The sequence below is a fragment of the Meles meles genome, chromosome 9, assembly GCF_922984935.1.
Source record: "Meles meles chromosome 9, mMelMel3.1 paternal haplotype, whole genome shotgun sequence".
Taxonomy (NCBI): domain Eukaryota; kingdom Metazoa; phylum Chordata; class Mammalia; order Carnivora; family Mustelidae; genus Meles; species Meles meles.
The window spans coordinates 90,960,760-90,980,418 of record NC_060074.1 but is presented as its reverse complement, the minus strand read 5'-3'; the positions used below and the strand labels follow the sequence as shown (position 1 = coordinate 90,980,418).

The window sequence follows — 19,659 nt, the reverse complement described above, 5'->3', positions numbered from 1 at the left end:
TGTTATTGTTTTCATGAATCCTCATACAAACTGCTAGGTGATGCTAATATTTTCCCTAATTTTCAGTTAAGGTTTAAACTGACTATATTATAATGGCAGACAGAATCTAAGCCTCACTTATTTGAAAGACCATGATTTTTTTCTTTTTAAAGATATTTTATTTATTTATTTGAGAGAGAGGGAGAGGCTGTGCATGAAGTGGGGGAGGGGCAGAGGTAGAGGGTGAGGAACAAGCAGATTCCCCACTGCGTGTGGAGCCAGACTCAGGGCTGATCCCAGGACCCTAAAATCATGACCTGAGCTGAAGTCAGACACTTAACTGACTGAACCACCCATGTGTTCTGAAAGTCCATGCTTTTACTCTTAACAGAATAATACCTTACCAAATATCTTTAGTTGTCAGTGAACAAAATGATTATGAAAACTGAATAATATGACCCCATGTCTGGATCTCGAAGATGAATAACACAAATCTCTAAAAACCTAAACCTGATTTTGTGATGGCAATGAGTGAGGAAATATTTGAAGATCATATTTGAACCTTTAAATATGATTTGCACTCTTTAACAGAAAATATTAAAACTCCCACAGTCATGCAAATGCCACTATTACTTTTATGGAACTTAAATGGCAGCACTGCATGAAATGGTTTGCTGCATGAAATACATGTGTAAAGCTAAGCTACCTGGGGCATAAGTCATAACAAAATATGACCCCATAAAATCGCTCTATCAGCATTCCAGCATTCATCAAAATGTTACCTTGTTCATGATGGTTACTAAAGAGAAGATATATTTTGTTTATGGCTTATGCTTCAATGCCAACAATTTTTGCCAGGATTATAATATATAATTTGTATTATTTCTGATTTTCCAAATGAAGAGTGCTGAAGAAACACAGAATTACATGTTCCCATAAAATACTTAGCATATATTAAATGCATAATAAATGTCTTTGGAACAAATGAAATTAAATTAAAGCAAAAGCTAAAATTAATAATTAAGCATCATCTATTAAGTTACTCACACCAAAATTCAAAAGAGTAACAGCTCATGTTAATAAAGGGTACTTCATGTCAGTGAAATAAAGTACTCTAGTATTTTCTGTGAAGAAATAAATATGATTTCCATGGATTTCTAAAACTGATATAAAGCCCTTGGTAAAGAGTAGAGTGTAAGTAAAAAAGAAAAATTCTATTACATATGAAAAGATAGAACCTTTAATATTTCATTTCAAATGAGACTAAGCAGACTCTGTTCTTGGTAGGCACTAAAAGAATATTTGACAAATTGAATTAAATAAGGCAAGAATAAAAACGATAATTTAACATTATAGTCTATAGGGAGGTGGTAATTTCAGATTGCAATATTATCTTGTGCAAAAGTATTATACTACTTGACAACTAACTGTGATTCAGTCTCAGCTGAAGATAAGAAAATATTGTTTAGGCAAAGCTCATCTTTTGTTAGGATGGTTCAAATCCAGACACTAAATTCATTTCCAGCTTTACTACTAAACCAATCACTTTTGCAGGGACCTCAATAATAAAGGAAAAAAAGCAGAACTTACTGTGTACTCACCAAGTAAGGTAAACAGTTGTATAGATTCAATTCACGTGCTATGTCCGAGAAATATTTTACAAAAGGAAAACAAGAATGGCGTAAGTGGACATAACTGTAAGCCATATTAAGCTACTTCTACTTTAAGAAACCATCTGTCACTGGATGATTTTAAAGTAAGATAAATATTTGTTGTCTTAATATTATTCTCATAAAATATTAATAACCTGATGCATAAGCAAAAGTCATTGATTTACCCTTATGGTTACTGGTCAGAGTTATAATGCAACAAAACTGTCAATATAGACCATCTACTCCACAGAGTCCCTTTTATCATTCTAACTGGCAGAGATTTCATTTTTCTCTGAGTGCCTATGAACATTCTGTTTAGACTTGTATGACCCTTGTGTCATATTAACTTGTTATTTCTACTGGTAAAATTTACCCTTCCTTGTTAATTCTACGAGAGTAAGAATCTTGATTTTCAGACAGCATGACTCCTTTCTTTAGTGAATATTCAGTGATTGCTTACTAAGTCCCAGCACTCTATAGCCAGTGTCAGAATGCCCCAAAAGGCATTTGCAATAGCAGTCAACACAGTGTCCTGAGGGCCTACAGGAGGCTGTGCAAGGTACAGTGTTTGCTCTAAACAACAGAGGAGCTATTTCAATAAAAAGAAAATAACAGTATTATAATGAGGCCAGTTGCATATTGTGGAAACTGTGAAAGACATGCTTATATCTAGACTGAGATGACCGTGTGCGTGTATGTGTGTGTGTGTGTGTGTGTGTGTGTGTGTGTGTGCGTATCATGTGGGTATTGAGGAAAAGTTAAACTGAAAAATAAATGTGAATACAAGTTAACCACATGAAAAATAGGTAAGGAAACAGAACATTCAAATGTATCTAGCAGAGTTGACAATTAGCAAATTGAATAGAATGGTTTAATTTGGATATACATTTCAGAAAATAAAGATTTATCCTTCCTCATCTCTGAGTCTGTGTAGTTCATATGAAATTATATAATATGAAATTATATGGAAAGAAAACCCTGCCTAATAGCACGTAGAAAACTTCTTCATTGCTTCATACTTCCCATAGCTTAAATAACCCATTTGGCATTAATACCTCTTCAGAGTAACAGACTGTGCTATATAATGTGCTAATATAGATATCAATCTGAAATTTTGTTACTTTCCAATTTGCTCCCTTGCACTGTGAGTAAATTTAAAAATGGCAGGGCAGGTAAATCACAGGGTGAGGAAAATGTTATAGGATTTACAAAATAAGTTTTAAATAGATGTCTAATGTTATGTGAGAGGTATGTAATCAATTATCAAATTCAACTTCTTTGTAAAAATACACGGTTCATGCCATCCTGGTGAAAAATTACTTGAGAAATTATGCTTCTTTTTTTTTTTATTAATTCTGAAACAAATGTTCATTTTCTCACTGAACTCTGTTCTCTACTTAACACTGGCAGAGTAGGAAGGTTATTGTAGATGTCTTTCAAATGTGGATTAAATTGATCTCATTTTTCCTTATTATCCATAAAACTAATAGGTACAACAGGCACTTCCACAGATACCAGCTGTTCCACACTCAAATACTCCTGTCCTCCCAAGCATGCAGGTTACTATCAGATGACCTGCCTTGTCCATTCTGACCCCATGTCTAGCCCATTCAAATCCCAGGGTTTTGTGAATATAGCAAAAACATAGAACTTTACACTCCACAAAGGTTTTACCATTTCAGACTTTCATGGATTAATTATAGATTCTGTTCTCAGCAGTCACTTTACATATATATGTTTCTAAGCAACATTATCCTCAGGTTCAAAATGGGGAAGACAAAAGGAACTTATGAAAATATGCTTTATTATACAATACAGGCATTCTTGTATATCTGATGCATATTTATATTTACCAACATTCTTCTTTATTTTTTTTTTCAGGTTTGATTAGTCTTGGCACTCAACCAAATATAAGTTACCAGCAGCCTCAAGTTGCAAAGGGTGGAAGACAGAAAAAAGTATTTGAATCTTTGGAAAATCAAATGCTTCTAACAACAGAAATTCATTCTGTCATCTTGAATATATCACTTCCTATTGTTTTTGGTTTTTTTCATCTCCACCCCCAAAAGTAGTACTTTCGCTACTCACATAAGTAAGTATATTCTATAGCACAAGTACCTTCTGTCACATAATTCTAAGAAGAATTCTGACAAGGTCGAGAGCATAACAACAGTCAAGTGTATAAGCCCAGTAAACGACACAAGGTGTTGGAAGAACTATGGAGTCCAACATCATTTTCGCCCACAGAGGTCCCTTTCCTCAGGGACCTTCTACTTTCTTCATTCATAGTATTTGAGACTTTGAAGGGAGAAATCACTTCTGTTCTTTGAAATCTTTGTATACTATCATGGCCATTTTGTATGCTGGCTAGATTCCACTAATTTATCATAATGAAGCTTTAAAAAAAAAGAATCAGTTAAGGAGAATGAAGGCAAACACTCATAATGGTTTAAGCTAGTTGGATGCTGACTAAACACTAGGTGCTGTGCTAACCAACGTGTATTAACTCACTTAATCTCATTAACCCTCTGAGACTGATACTAACATTATCCTTATTTCCAAAGACACAGCTTGTAAGTGGTAAAAAGCAATGAAGGGGCTAGGTTGGATGCAGCTAGATGTTTTGGCTCTAGAACTTCTGCTTTTAACCAATATTCTACGCTGCCTCTCTTACTTTCTCATCAAAACTGAAGTCTCCATTCTCCCTCCCCTTGCTAATCAGAATCCAACCAAGCAAGCAATTGAGGCCAAAGAATCCCTTTCATTCTGTAAATGAAGGTTTAAGACAAATCCTAACAACCCAATTACATGACTAACATAACAAATTCCTAAGAAGGCTCCTTATTTTTATTATCTACCAAGCGATTATAGATTATAAGGGATATAGAGATTATATGCAATAGACCCTTCCCACGGGAACTTGAAATTTTGAGGGGGAGGTGAATCCTATAGACAAAAATGAAACAAAGGAAAGGCATAGGGTAAAAACTAAGTAGGTGATAAGGACATGAAGGACACATGACAAGTCCTAAATGTTTTTCAAAGGAAAGAGACCACTGTGGGCTACAGTTCTAGGAGGGAAAAAAATCAGAATTCCTTAATTGCATGGAGGGACTTGAGTTGAATTATAAAGATCCCCCAAAACAGAGACCGTTTGAAAGTCTATCAAATCTCTCCCATTCTAATTTAACAACATGAGTAAAGATGCAGGGTTTGAAGAAAGAATAAGGAAAAAATATAACAAGATGAAACCAGAGAGGGAGACAAACCATAGGAGATTTTTAATCATAGGAAAAAAACGGAGGGTTGCCGGAGGGGAGTGAGTGGTGGGATGTGGTAACTGGGTGAAGGACATTAAGGGATGTGATGTTATGAGCACTGGGTATTATATTAGACTGATGAATCACTGACCTCTACCTCTGAAACCTATAACACATTATATGTTAATAAAGAAAATAGTTAAACCGATAAATTGTATGTATGTATTGTATGTTATACATACATATGCATGTATGTATGTATGTTATGTTTTGCCATAATAAAAACTGGTACATCACCAAAAAAAACTTTTAAAAATAATATGATATGTTCATGAGACAAAAATGGCATGAGCAAAATAGGAGCAAAGGGCAAATTTGACATAGAAGAGAAATTTCTGGTGAGATGGATCATGTAGGTTAAGATGGTACCTGGAGAGAGGGCGCCTGGGTGGCTCAGTGGGTTAAAGCCTTTGCCTTGGGCTCAGGTCGTGATTCCAGGATCCTGGGATTGAGCCCTGCATCGGGCTCTCTGCTCGGTGGGGAGCCTGCTTCCTCCTCTCTCTCTCTCTGCCTGCCTCTCTGCCTACTTGTGATCTCTATTTGTCAAATAAAATAAATAATAAAAAAAGAAAATTACTCTCTAATTGATTCAGTCCTAAATCTTAAAAAAAAAAAAAAATGATACCTGGAGAGGAGGTAATGGATTACACTTTGTGATGCAGAAAATAGGGAGTTAATATTTTAAGGAGGACCACAATGAAAGCACTGTTGTGTATGATATGCAGAAACTCCTAGAAAATCAAGGCAGAAAAAGAGAAAGCAAGTAGAAGATCAATATTCAGTAATGAAAGAACAAAAAGATGGTCCAAATAGTGACAGTGGATAAGAAAAAATACTTGGTGAAAAAATAGCTCAGGGGTACAGGAACAGAGGGAGTTAATAATTGTGAGGTTTGATTCTAATTGGTTATTTAAAAAAGGTAATAATTTTACTAACAAGAGAAATAGGAGAGGTTCTGATTTTTAGGTAGGAAAATGACATTGGTATGTTAAATTATGAGTTGTCATCAAGAATATTAAAGGAAATTTTCAGTAAATGTCTAGAGATTTCACACTGTTCCACTAGTGAGGAGATAAATCAGCAAATTTGGAATTGGGGTAATATTAAATAATGAATGTCTCAATATGAATCATCACAATCACTGAACTCCCTAAAAGGGAAAATATGCCCATCAGTGGGGAGAAAGTTTTTTCAGGAGTTGCACTTCTACAGTCAGAAACAGAAAACATAGGGAAAAGCATTTGATTGTTAAAGAAAGTGATAGGGACACCATTACATGGCTTATCTCTTGGTCCAAATTTGGGGAAAAAAGAAAATGAGTGTGGTTAGTGGTTAGAGAACTAATGGAAGAGTGAAATGGAAAGTGTACATATAATGCAGGTAAAGACAGAAAAGCAGGCTCACAGGTATGTTAGGATAGGCTGGATGCAGTGTAATCAGATTGTGCTGAGAGAGAAGAAACACTAAATCCCAGGAGCCATCAGACCCAGGCTATCGTCAAGCTACAACAGAAAGTGAAAACAGAGAACAAGAGTCAAAAAATGTTATCAAAAATTATGGGAAGATTGTTAAGTGTGCTAAGGCATCAATAAAAATGCTGTGATTGTCAGACTTCCAAAAGAAGAAAGACAACTGGGTGCAAATTGCTTAAGGAAATGGAAAGGAACCGTGGTATGTGGTTGGAGGAGAGTATTGGTTAACACTTAGCTTTATCAACATGTCAGTAAAACATAGAACTACACATTGAAAATTCTACTTTGTAGAAATCCTAAAAAGTTAATGAGGTTTGCAACAGCAACATTCATTTGAATATGGCATGATGTATGACTGAGTCTGCTATTCTGCAAGAGTGATAATCTAAGTCATACACTATGTTATTGTAGGTGTTGCAAATAAGGCTAAGTACAAAAAATTGTGAAATTTATGTATTCTACTTATGTCATTTCTAAAGTTACATAATTAAAATTCAATTAAGAAAAAATCTGTTCATGAATTTCTTCTCTAAGAAACAGATTCACGTAATGGTTTGTTTTAGCATAAATTCTTATAACATTCTCTCTCAAAACATTTTTAACCAGATATGCTATACTAAAAAGCTCAGAATGGCAAATTGAATATGCAAATAATTGTTGATTTCTGGTAAACTTTGCTTATTTTTGTATTATAAGCAAAAAAAAAAAAAAAACACACACAAAAGCAGAGTACATTTTAATGGATACATGGAATAGAAATGTCTTCCCTTTCAAACAATTGCAGGCATTTTAATGTGTACATAGAATAGAAATGTCTTCCCTTTCAAACAATTACTTCACTCCTCAGTTATAACCATCTTTGAAGAGGAACCCTGGATTCACTTGTCCCCTTGCCTATTTCTGCAGGTACTCTACTGCTTTCCTAGGAATTTTGAATTCATCATCACCCCCTCAAAGACTTATTCATAATTCACTGTACATTGATTTCATTTCCTGAATTCATGCCATAAATCTCTGAAAAGGAAAAAAACTACTAGGGCTGTCCCCTGAGCCTGAGTATCTTCGCAGGAAACTTTTCAGCCTCCTGTCATAAGACTAATTCTCAGCATAAAAAAAGTTAGTACTTGACCACATTGCCTTCTACTCTATCGCTGTCAGCTATTCTGACACATTCATGAAGAAATGGGAAGCTCTGAATCTATGAATAATCCTAATACTGATCACTGAACATTCCTGAGTTCTCCATGTCAGTTCTGCCTCCAAGACCTGAATCATACCTCATATTGACTCTACAGAACTTCAGTAGAATATTCTATATATGACTCAGAATTCTTTATTTTTTCTTTCTCTAACATACTGTTCCTCATGAATTTTTCTGCTCCTCATATTAAGTGACTTCTACCTGTGGTTTCAATATCTCTTGTTTAGGTATGTTAGTGCCCTGGAGGGATCTGACCTTGATCGGTATTATAGGGTAAGAGACTTTAGGACAATCATGCCTATGAAGGGGATCAGAATATACCACCCTAAAATAAGCTACTATGACATAAGGATTATTGTAAACTGTAACAGCAGATGCAGGAAATCCTCTCCACCCTGTCCCTATCTACTTAACAATAGGACATGAATTTTCTTTGTGAAGTTGTCCCCTCTCTGATTGGGAGAGAAGAGCAATCATTATCACTGGAGTTGGAGATAGCACTAAAATGCGTCTACATAAGCAACATCTTATTGAACAACCATTATCTTCCATTAGTTTTCCCATGTACCTCTGTCCACACAATTTACTTGCTCTAGAAACCCAAACTATTTTTTGTTTGTTTCTTTTTATTTTTGTTTAGCTAGTTCTCTGCAGTTGATCATCCTCTGCTAAAATGGTCTATCACTTCTTTTCTATGAAGTCCTCCATGTACAGAAAATAAATTAACATTAAATTTTCTGTGTGCTTTTTCTGATTAGCACTTCTATCAGTTTAATTCCTATTTCATTAACCCAAACCAAAAGGCTATAGGAAAAATTATTTCCTCCCCAACTTGACACAGGCCATATTCCTGGAAAGACTCCAATATTTTAAGAAACTATGAGTTCATGGAAGACATACTGAACACACAGCCTACAACTTAATGAGGAGGAAATCCCATGTCCTCTTTCCCTCTGCACTAATCCTTTCTCACTCCAGATTCTGCTTTCCGTAATTTGATGATGATGTTATCCTGTGTCTTCCATTGCGGTATAAACATTATCTCCTTCCTCTCTACTTGCTGACTCCCTATGCACAATGCTCATCTTTTATTCTTACCGTTTTTTCAATCTTAGTAATTTCAATGTATAATAAAGCCTGAAAGTATTTCTTTATTTTATAAAATCTGAAAAAAATGAGTAGATAAGATTCTCACATATTGAGAATGTCTTTATGACATATACCAAGCAAATTAAAATAATACACTTTAAAGGTGACATTTTTACCTTTGAAATTGCACACAGAAAAAATTAGCATAATCAAATGAATTTGGGGGCACTCATAAAAGGATATGGAACTAGCCCATTTAAAGGAAAAGAAAAAGACATTTCCAGTACAATATAATTTCTTAAAAAGGCATACTGCCACCAGTAGTCTTGAAAAAAAAATATGTAAAGCATTATGAAGGAAGAGAGTTCAAGATGGTAGTGTAAGAAAACTGAACTTACTTTCCCCAGGAACACAACAAATCCACAACAATATATGAAACCATTTTTTTCTGAATAGGACCTGAGAACTAGATGAACAGCACCTCCACCAAAAAAAAAAAAAAAAAAAAAAAAGCATTGAGAAGAGTACGAGAGGCAGAAACACCACCTCCCTGGGACCCTAAACCAGCAGTAGTGACCTCACAATCACAATGGTGATTCCCAAAATACAGAACACTCCCCCAAGGCATGAAGAAATTATGTACTTCATCAGGAACTCTGTCTCTGGGGGCTGTCACCAGAAAGGTGCTCCCCACCCCAAATGTCTGGTTTTAAAAATCAATAGGGATTAAGATCAGGAGAATCAAAGAATTACAGGGAATCGAGAGTCAACTCTTAAAGTGGTTGTAAAAAAGCCTACCCACCCTGAGATCCTGGGCAAAAGTAACAGACTGAAAATTTCCTGGCCAATAAGTGAGAAAGCCCCACTTACAAATTTGAAAGTGGCAGCTGGAAAGACAGGAACCTGCAGTCCAGGACAGAAGCCCTGACAGATACCACTCTTAAATTTCCTTCTACTTTGCTGGTGACAGAATCAATAGGCACCAACAATTTCTGGTGCTCTCCCTCTAGCCTGCTTGTACTATAGGGCATGTTCTGCCCATCCCATGGTATAACCAGCCTGGGCAAGCTCCCATACCAATTAACCCCATGTGGACACCAAGCCACAACTGGGAGGGATGAGATTCTTGAATCCTGCCCTCTTTCCACAGCTAAGGAGACAAGATGCAAGGACAGGGTGAAGACCCTGAGCCCTGCCCTCCGTGCACAGCAGCTAAGCTACAACAGTACCAGACATGTGCCCCAGCCATGCCCTTTCTGCCCAGCAGTCAAAACTGTAATGGACCCATTTAGGTGTCCTGAGCCCTGGCCACTAGCAGACAGACTGAGCAGTAACCAGGCCAGGCAGTGCTGCAGGTCCTGCCCTCCTTGTAGTAACTACCCACAAGAGGGCTGGGCCAGAGCTCTGAGCCCTGCTCACTCTACAGAGAGACAGAGCAGCAACTGAGAAGGGTTAGCACCCTCAGTCTGGGCTCCTCACCCCCTCCTGCACTGCAGTTGTAGCTCTATGGCATCTCCTTGGCATCTTTAAAGACTTAATCACATTTCCATGGATTAATCTTGTTGGTAAGTGGTAAAATATGTAACGAGATGAAATGCATTATACCAGATTTATTAAAATGGAATACCAAAACATAAATGAATTTTATGTCTTATTTGTATTTATTTGCACACCACTAACTCATTTTGGGGGTGGGTGAGGACTGCTTTACTTTTTTTGTTTTTGTTTTTTGGTCTGGCAAATCAAACTATAAATTCTCCCACAAAACTTCAAGAGAAGATTACAATGGTTAAACAAATTAGCAACTTCTTGGAGGGATAGGGTGGCATAAGGAGAGTATTTAGAAAAGTTTATGTAAATTATCAATGTAAACTAATCTTAATTAATTTTTTTTTCATTTTATTTATTTTTTCAGTGTAACAGTATTCATTCTTTTTGAACAACACCCAGTGCTCCATGCAAAACGTGCCCTCCCCATTACCCACCACCTGTTCCTGAGGGTTTTGAAGGGTCTTAATTAATTTTTTAATTCTAGTCAGACCTTAATACACTACCACATCTTTAATTATTATAATTATTTCTGATTGTTTAACCACTCTAACACATATTCTAAAAATAATTTAGGGGATAATTATCCTAAATAATCCACAAATGTGTCACAAATATAGTAATATAAAATTTTAAATTAAATAAAATTATGCTTGTTTTTATCTTCTTTGCATTACTCTTTCTCATAAACTCTTGGCAAAAAAAATTATGCGTTTGTTTCTCACTTGTAGGTGAGGAAATTGACAGTATCACACAGGAAATAAATAGCAAAGTGGGATTTCAGTCCGAACTTGACTGATTCCCAACTCCCAGCTATCATATGTCACTTCTTCCATGTGAGTTAACACATACACCCACTGAAGTGTTACTCGTTTTAATTGCTTTGATTTTAGCGGAGAGGATTAGAATGGTTTAGTTGTATATATATATACTTTAATTAATATGCTTTCAGTTTAATTTACCACTGTGGAAACAGGATCTGTAATAAGGAAACAACCCCTTAAGTCACCTCTGCCTTCAGACGTGGCCTTTAAACTTCACTGAACATAACACAGCCAGAGTGATCATTATAAAACAAAAAGCCTAGTATATGTGTATCTTATTTAACAGATTTCCCTTTATCTATTAGATAAACCAAAACTACTTATCTTGGATACTAGTTCACCAATGTTCATTGCAGCACTTTTACAATAGTCACAATAGTCAAAAAGTAGAAAGAAACCAAGTGTCCATAAACAGATGAATGGATAAACAAAATGTGGTATATACATACAATAGAACCTTATTCAGCCACAAAAGGGGGAATGAACTTTTGATATGTGCTACAGCATGCATGAACTTTGGAAAATATTATGCTAAGTGAAATTAGCCACACACAAAAGGTCAAATATTGTATGATTCCACTAACATGCAATATCTTAAATAGGCAAATTTATAGAAAAAGAAAGCACATCAAAGGTTATGAGGGACTGTGGGGAGGGTAGATGAGAATAATTGCTTAAATAGAGTTTTACTTGAAGTGATAAAAATATTTTGGAAGTATTTGTGATGGTTGCATAATATTATGAATGTAATTATTGTCACTGCATTGTATAATATTGTATAATTAAAATGTTAAAATGGCTAATTTTATTATATGAGTATTATATTTTATGCATTGTATATATTACCTGATTTAAAAAATTAATAATGTAATATACCAAAAACTATTGAGTTGTACACTTTGAATGGGTGAATTATATGGCATATAAACTAAATCTCAGGGGCGCCTGGGTGGCTCAGTGGGTTAAAGCCTCTGCCTTCAGCTCAGGTCATGATCTCAGGGTCCTGCATCAAGCCCCACAGCATCAGACTCTCTGCTCAGCAGGGAGCCTGCTTCCCTTCCTCTCTCTCTCTGCCTGCCCCTCTGCCTACTTGTGATCTCTGTCAAATAAATAAATACAGTCTTTAAAACAACAACAACAATAACAAAAAACACTACATCTCAATAAAATTTTTTTTTAAACACTTCTTATCTTGGCATATCAAATTCTTTATTATTGGAGCCCTCCCTAGAACTCCAGCTTTATCTCACCCTGATTCAGGCCACATAACCTGCATTCTAATCATATCAAATGATATATGAATCTTTGTCTACCCTGTGTTTTTTCATGTCTTTGCACAAAATTTCTGAGTTTTAGTCTAGAAGAATAGTTTGGAAATTTTTAATTTGAGAACTTTTACTCCCTTAAAAATTATTGAGGACTTGAGAGAAATTTTGTGTGAATTGTGCCTATAGTTATTTACCATATTAGAAATTTAAACTAAAAATGTAGTTTTAACCATAAATCTTAACTATATAGTTAAGTTTTAACTATATAATTCTTTATATAGTTAAGTTTTAACTATATGTCTTAACTATATGTTATAGTTTAACTATATAGTTTTAACCATATAGAGATTTAACCATAATCTCTTTTAAAATAAAAATGAATTGATTGCATATTAATATAACCAGTATCTTCTAAGAAATTATCTGTATTTTTTTTAATATTTCATTTATTTATTTGACAGAGAGAGATCACAAGTAGGTAGAGAGGCAGGCAGAGAAGGGGGTGGAAGCAGGCTCCCTGCTGAGCAGAGATGCAGGGCTCAATCCCTGGACCCTGGGATCATGACCTGAGCTGAAGGCAGAGGCTTAACCCACTGAGCCATCTAGGCACTCCTATCTGTATTGTTTTAAGTGAAAAGAGAATATTGTTTTATAATTTTATAAATCTGTTTAGTGCCTGGATTACTAGGAGACAGCAGGTTCACACATCTACCTCTTCATCCTATCTGTAATGTTTTAATTGAAGTATGTGAAGAAAATCCAGCCTCACACAGCTATGAAGTTGGAAGAAAAAGGAGTGTTTTAGTAGACTTTTCAGATAATTCTGGATATTCTTTCACACTATACCAACACATAAGAAGCAGCAGTTACTTAAAGGTTAGCTTCACTGTAGAATCAGAAACACACAATGGTGAACTTTTCATACTCTATTACATTAAAATTCATTGGTCTATCCTACACTCTGAATGGATCATTTACCCACGCATGATTTTATCATGGCATTTGCAAAGTATTGGTTCCCTAAGTTATGCGTATCTGTTGACACATTTCATTTAGCAATAACACCCCCCACTTCACTTCAATAATATCACCACCCATCTCATCAGAAAAGCCTTTAAGCATTGGGAAGTTATCAAGCTTACTGTGCTTGGTACAAGTCTTCCAGAATTCTAATTTTTACTTGAAAGCTTGATTTCTATTATTTGCGGCAGATATTGTAAGTCATTTTCCTTGTAGTGACAGACTCATTGTATTCATTCTTTAGAAAATGTCTGCCACATACCTAGGTCTGAATAATTATAGTCTGTTCTTCATTCTTTCAAGTAAAACATGGTGTTCCATAAAAGAAGCATGAACCCAAATAATAGCACAAATACTTGGTTTCCTTCAGGCAACCACTGTACTTCAGAATGCAGCAAAAGTGCCTTATGTGTATTTCATCACACAGAATATTAAAGAGATGTGTACTGAAGGATCAAGATTCAATAAAATATAAATGTTTTACTCTCTTCAAGGACGTTCTTTAAGTGAAACTGTTTTTTGTTTTGTTTTGTTTTGTTTTGTTTTTTCCCAGCTGTTAAGCGCCAGTGAAAAATACAATGACTACTAGGACAGTCTGGTGTCATTGCCTTGATTACCACTCAGTTGCCAGCAGTCTGGTCACCACTGCTTTTACATCACTAATGAGAAGTCAATACCATGGAAAAGGCAATTATCTAGTATTATCATAAAAATAAATCTTAAACTCCATGAACACGTAACGGGGAACCCCAGGAAACCAAACTTGAAGACCACAGGTCTAGAATTATCCTTCTTCCTCTTCTCCTCCCCTATCCAGCCCGATCAATTAATAGATTCCTATTGAACCTTTACATTTCCTCAACTCATGCCAGTGGCATCTCGCACCCTGTCCCAAAGATATTATTTTTGTTTTCTAGTCCTCTAGTTTCTATTGATTTTCAATGTTTGTTTACTTGTAGTTGCTTCTGAAACTGTAGCTTCTAAAGGCCTATGGACTCATATTCAACTTTATATCAAAAAATTTAGAGCACAGAGAATGAATTAATAAATTAATACATTGTGGGTATAGTATAAGCACCTCCAAATCTAAATTGTGTCAGCCTAGAAAAACTGGAGGACCACAGTGTTATAATCTAAACTTCATAGATTTAAACTGAATCAATAAAAGTCAAATATATCTGAAGTCTATGATCAGTACAGTTACAGTTACATTGTTTCTCTCTCTCTCTCTCTCCGTCTCTTGCACACACACACACACACACACAAAAGCACATGCACACACATACACAGACACACACACAGGCCAAAATGGCATGTTGGCATGTTCTGGAATTTTTTGTAAATTGGTATGAAATTATCAATAAGTATGGTAACCTTACTTAGAGAACAAAGAAATGAAAATGTATATTTGTACAAATATATGATTGAACTAATTTGGAAAATCTGAATAGGAAAATACTGGCCTAGCAGAATGGCAGGCATAGCATGGAGTGCCAATATGAAATAAAAAGTTTGACAGTATTTATATGTCTATTTATATGAGGAAACTACATTGGATGCTGGAACTCACTAGTTATCAGGTATACTAATATAAGTTGGTATTTTCTATAAATTAGACAGTCATAGCCAAAAAATTATGAAATTATTGTTGGAAAATATGGGATGATAAAACCTTTTACATACGGTTGATGAAATATAAACTGATATGGTCTTTTTGGACAGAAACCTGTCCAGCTATAAAACATAAAATAAACACCAACTGACTTTGCAATTCTATTTCTAGGATTCTATGCTAAAGAATTACTCACATGTATAAATAAAGATATCTATATGCACAAATGTTCATTGTGACATTGTAAGCAATGATGAAATACCAGAAACACATGTTTATCAGGAGAAAATAGTCAAATAGTTTATCTTTAGTACACAATAGGCATAGGCTTTCTAAAGAATGAGATAGTCTTATATACTGAAATAAATGGTTTTCAAGATATTTGACAGTTTAAAAAAAGCAGCTGAAGAATGCATATAGGATCATTCAATTTTGTAATTACAAATTACATACACACACATGAAAAAAATTCTGAAGGCATGACTACTATCAGCTATGGATGAGTATATGGAATTGATGTTGCAATGATGGAGAAATTTCATTATGAAATCCATATTACTTGAATACTTTACAATTAATTTAATCAACTAATTTGCAATTTAAAAAGTAATGAAAAGGACTGACCTCAAGTATAGTGAAATTGGAAAAGTAGGGAATGTATGGAAATCACATAGAAAAGAAATAGGTTGTATGAGGAATATATTGAAAGTTCAAGATTAGAAACTAATAATCAAAATATACATACGGTACATGCTAAGAGTTAATTGATTTTTTTGACTTTGGTAGATCAGATAATATAGGTGCATTATTCTTGAACATAAACTCAAAAAAATGTAATTGCTACATGCAATTACCACTTTAAATTCTCTGCTAATGCAAATGATACTCATTTCACCAAATTATTTTTTAAAAATTATTGTACTTACTTTCAACGATTACTTGTCTGTCTTCCCAGTTATCCTTAATAAGCTGTATATTTCCAAAATGTGCATCACTGTAAAAGATTCGGTTGGTACCTTTTCTTTTTTGATTGTAGTCAAAAGCCAAGGCTATGACATTCTTGAAATAATGTGGATTCTCATATGGCCTTATTGGTGAATTTAAATTGGTTTCATCAGAAAGATGTATACTTTTTAATATTGTTCTCCCTGAATACAGCAAATAGCCTTCATGCCTTAGGCAAGTAACTCCATCCTCTGCCAAATATCCATGGGCACAAGTGCAAGTTCTCCGAGAATTTCCTCTATAAAGACAGAGTTGCTGACATCCACCATTGTCTTTGGCACAAATATTGGTCCCTAAAGAGGAAAAAAAGATACACATGTACACAAACATCACATATATTTGTGGGGTTTTTTTTTGTTTGTTTTTCAAATGATTTTTTTCTTACAGAAATATTTAAAAATAATGTTGAATGGTCTGTCTTTTTATTCTTTTTTTTAAGATTTTATTTATTTATTTGACACAGAGAGAGATCACAAGTAGGCAGAGAAATGGGTGGAAGCAGGCACCCTGCTGAGCAGAGAGCCTGATGAGGGGCTTGAACTCAGAACCCTGAGATCATAACATGAGCTGAAAGCAGAGGCTTACCTCACTGAGACACCCAGGCACCCCTGTCTTTTTGTTCTTAATAGTGAATGAAAAGAAATCAAGTACTCTAAAGTACTGATTTTTTTTTTTCATACCAGTTTAAAGTCTTGGATTTCTTATTTCAAAGATCACATTCTTCTGCTCCAAACACTATCCAAATAAAAGCATTACAATTTTCCCTCGATCAACCAGTTAAGTGTATAAGTCTTTTTTGAAACTTGGTGCTGAATTCCAATAGGTTTTATGTATTATAATCTTTAGCACAAGTAATGATTCTTTCAAAACATGAACTGAATTCACCAACAAAGTGCGCACTGCTTTAAAATCTTCCCTATGAAATACAAAAGCTATCAAAGGAGGGGCGCCTGGGTGGCTCAGTGGTTTAAGCCTCTGCCTTCGGCTCAGGTCATGATCTCAGGGTCCTGGGATCGAGCCCCACATCGGGCTCTCTGCTCAGTGGCGAGCCTGTTTCTCCCTCTCTCTCTACCTGCCTCTCTGCCTACTTGTGACCTCTCTCTCTGTCAAATAAATAAATAAAATATTTAAAAAAAAAAGCTATCAAAGGAATTTACAACTGTAATGCACCTAACCTCCTAAGTACAGTAAGCATAAGTTTTTGCTTCAGTTTTGAGGGAATATGTAATATATTAAGATTAAGATTTCTCCATCAGGCTAATTTTCCTCCATGAATCCGTCATCAGCTCCAAAATTATCACACCTATCTTTGATGTCAAGGAAATTAATTATAATTATTTCAATGGACATTAAAATTGATATTTAATGACATAAAATAGGCATTTAATTTGACTGAGGTAAATTTTTAAAAAATCCAAAGTATCATCATAACAGTTTCAAAATACACATTTAAAAGAAGTGATGACTTCAGAAATATTTCACACCAACAGCAAACTTCTGAAGCTATAATCATTTTATATATCAAAATATAACCCCAAACACATATTTTGGCTGCTTTTTATTCTCTAGTATCCCAATTATGCAATGCATTTTTCGTTGAGTAGATAGATACAGATATAGATATAGATAATCTATATTACTTAGCCCAAACCTATAGTGAAGACATGCCAGATATATAACATGTCCCAATACATACACTGCCCTAGGCAAAAATATCTATGCATGAACTCTTATATATTCATTTCATTAGGCTACTTGTATGATTTTTGTAGGAACATAGATGTAAAAAATAGAATTTTGAGGTTTTTGATTCAGATAAGAATCCCTAACTTAAGTTTGATAAATGTTTAAAAAATAAGAGAGGGATGACATAAGATGTATTCATTATATAAGAGTGCTGACCTTTCTCTCTTACTCGATTAAAGATTTTAACCTCCTTCAGGTTGACTCCAAGACCTGTTCTCATGGTTATGGTTTCTGTGGCATCATTCTTGTGGCCTCTTCTGATGGACCCGTTGGCATGTGCTCTGACAAGAAGATGAACATACATGATCAACAATCTTTAAGTAATTCACATCAAATCAGTTATTTAAACTGAAGGTAACAGATGGCCAAGCAGAAGGGGAAAAAAACCAACTTTAGTCTGTGACATTGAAATACTTGAGCCAGGAAAAGCAAGAGTGCTTGACTTTCTGTGGAAATTACATGGCTTTGTGAGATCCTTTTTATGTCCTTGCTAAGGAGTGGCTAATCCTACAAGGGTAAAGCAACTGGCACTGAAATAACATTTTGAGACTCAAATACTTATGAAAAAATAAATTACCTGTCAGACCAGTAGATATAAGCCCCAAAGACTGCAACTGAAAACATATCCACATTGCTCCCTGACAGCAAGATCTCACGATTCCCTCCAGTCTCAAGGTCGATTCTTTCTATTTTGTCTGTACGAGCATCACACCAGTACAATTTGTTTTCCTAAAGATCGATTGAAAAGGAATATTAGAAGCTATTTTGGATTAAATGATTTATTAAAAAATAAGGGAACAGTAAGAGTGGATTGATGCAAGATGGCAGTTAATGCACTTTAAATATTTAAGAAATCCAACACACCTCATAGTCAATGGAGATACCATTTGGCCATGCTATTCCCATGCTTACAAGGATAACCTTCTCTGAGCCATCTAAGAGAGCCTTTCCAATGCAGGGCATCTGTCCCCATTCAGTCCAGAACAAGTAGCTGAAATGAAATTGTTGATTTATATAAATATGCAAATAAACACAAAAACACAATTATTAATAATAAAGCAGTAACATCCATACCAATAGAACAAAATAATACATTTTATAAATCAATACACTTATGTTTCTGTTTATAAAAATAATTTTTATTGTAAATAATATTTAATTATTCATAGAAATCACAAGGATGGATTAAAATCCCTCCAAAATACTTTGCTCGTGCAACTCCCTGTCTGAAATGCTCTTCGCCAACCTGTTTGACTAATTTGCTCTTGTTCCTATATCAAACATCATTTCCCTCAAAAATTCTTCTGTTCTGACTACTGTACCATACATTCTGCATGGATTACAGTGGCAAATTTACAGTGTTACATTTCTTACATTTCTGTACAGTGTTATTTTTTATTAATGTCTTTTGTCTCCACTGGACAATAAGCTCAAGGAAGACAGTGATTTTTTTTTCTCCTTTTCATCTGCTAGGACACTTACAGCACTAGAAAATTAGAAAATTTTTAAAATAAAAATTAGTTATAGATAAATATTTGATTTATTAATGCATACATAAATGCACTATAATTTCAATTCTGTCCAATTACATTGCTAAATGTAACTATTCTAATTTGAATTTTGTAAGTTATCCTGTGAAGCAATCATAAAGCTCGGATTCAGACAAAAGCAGACATTCCTATTTTAGTAATCTCATAAAGCAAAATGGAATATGGAAGAAAATGAAATGCAAAAAGAAAATGCAGAGCGTGCTGAAATAAAACACATCAAAAAAACTAAATGTAGAAAAATAGAAGGCATATTATCTGTGCTTTTTTCACTCATTCACTCAGCATATATAATATTTATATTACAAACATATTATAATGCAAAATACATGCTTTCAGGATCCACTCTTTTGAAGCTGTGCCCACTGAAGTTTTT

The 19,659-nt window shown here is 34.7% G+C and overlaps 1 protein-coding gene across 1 annotated transcript in view; it reads right to left on the bottom strand.

The window, feature by feature from the left end:
- The window catches only part of LRP1B (LDL receptor related protein 1B), a 2,013,404-nt gene that overhangs the window by 463,185 nt on the left and 1,530,560 nt on the right, over positions 1-19,659 (bottom strand). The window contains exons 38-41 of the mRNA XM_046019480.1: positions 18,601-18,727; positions 18,314-18,465; positions 17,893-18,017; positions 15,912-16,283 (exon numbers count right to left, since the gene is read on the bottom strand). Of these exons, the coding sequence (XP_045875436.1) occupies positions 15,912-16,283; positions 17,893-18,017; positions 18,314-18,465; positions 18,601-18,727 (776 nt within the window). The remainder of the gene's footprint in view (positions 1-15,911; positions 16,284-17,892; positions 18,018-18,313; positions 18,466-18,600; positions 18,728-19,659) is intronic.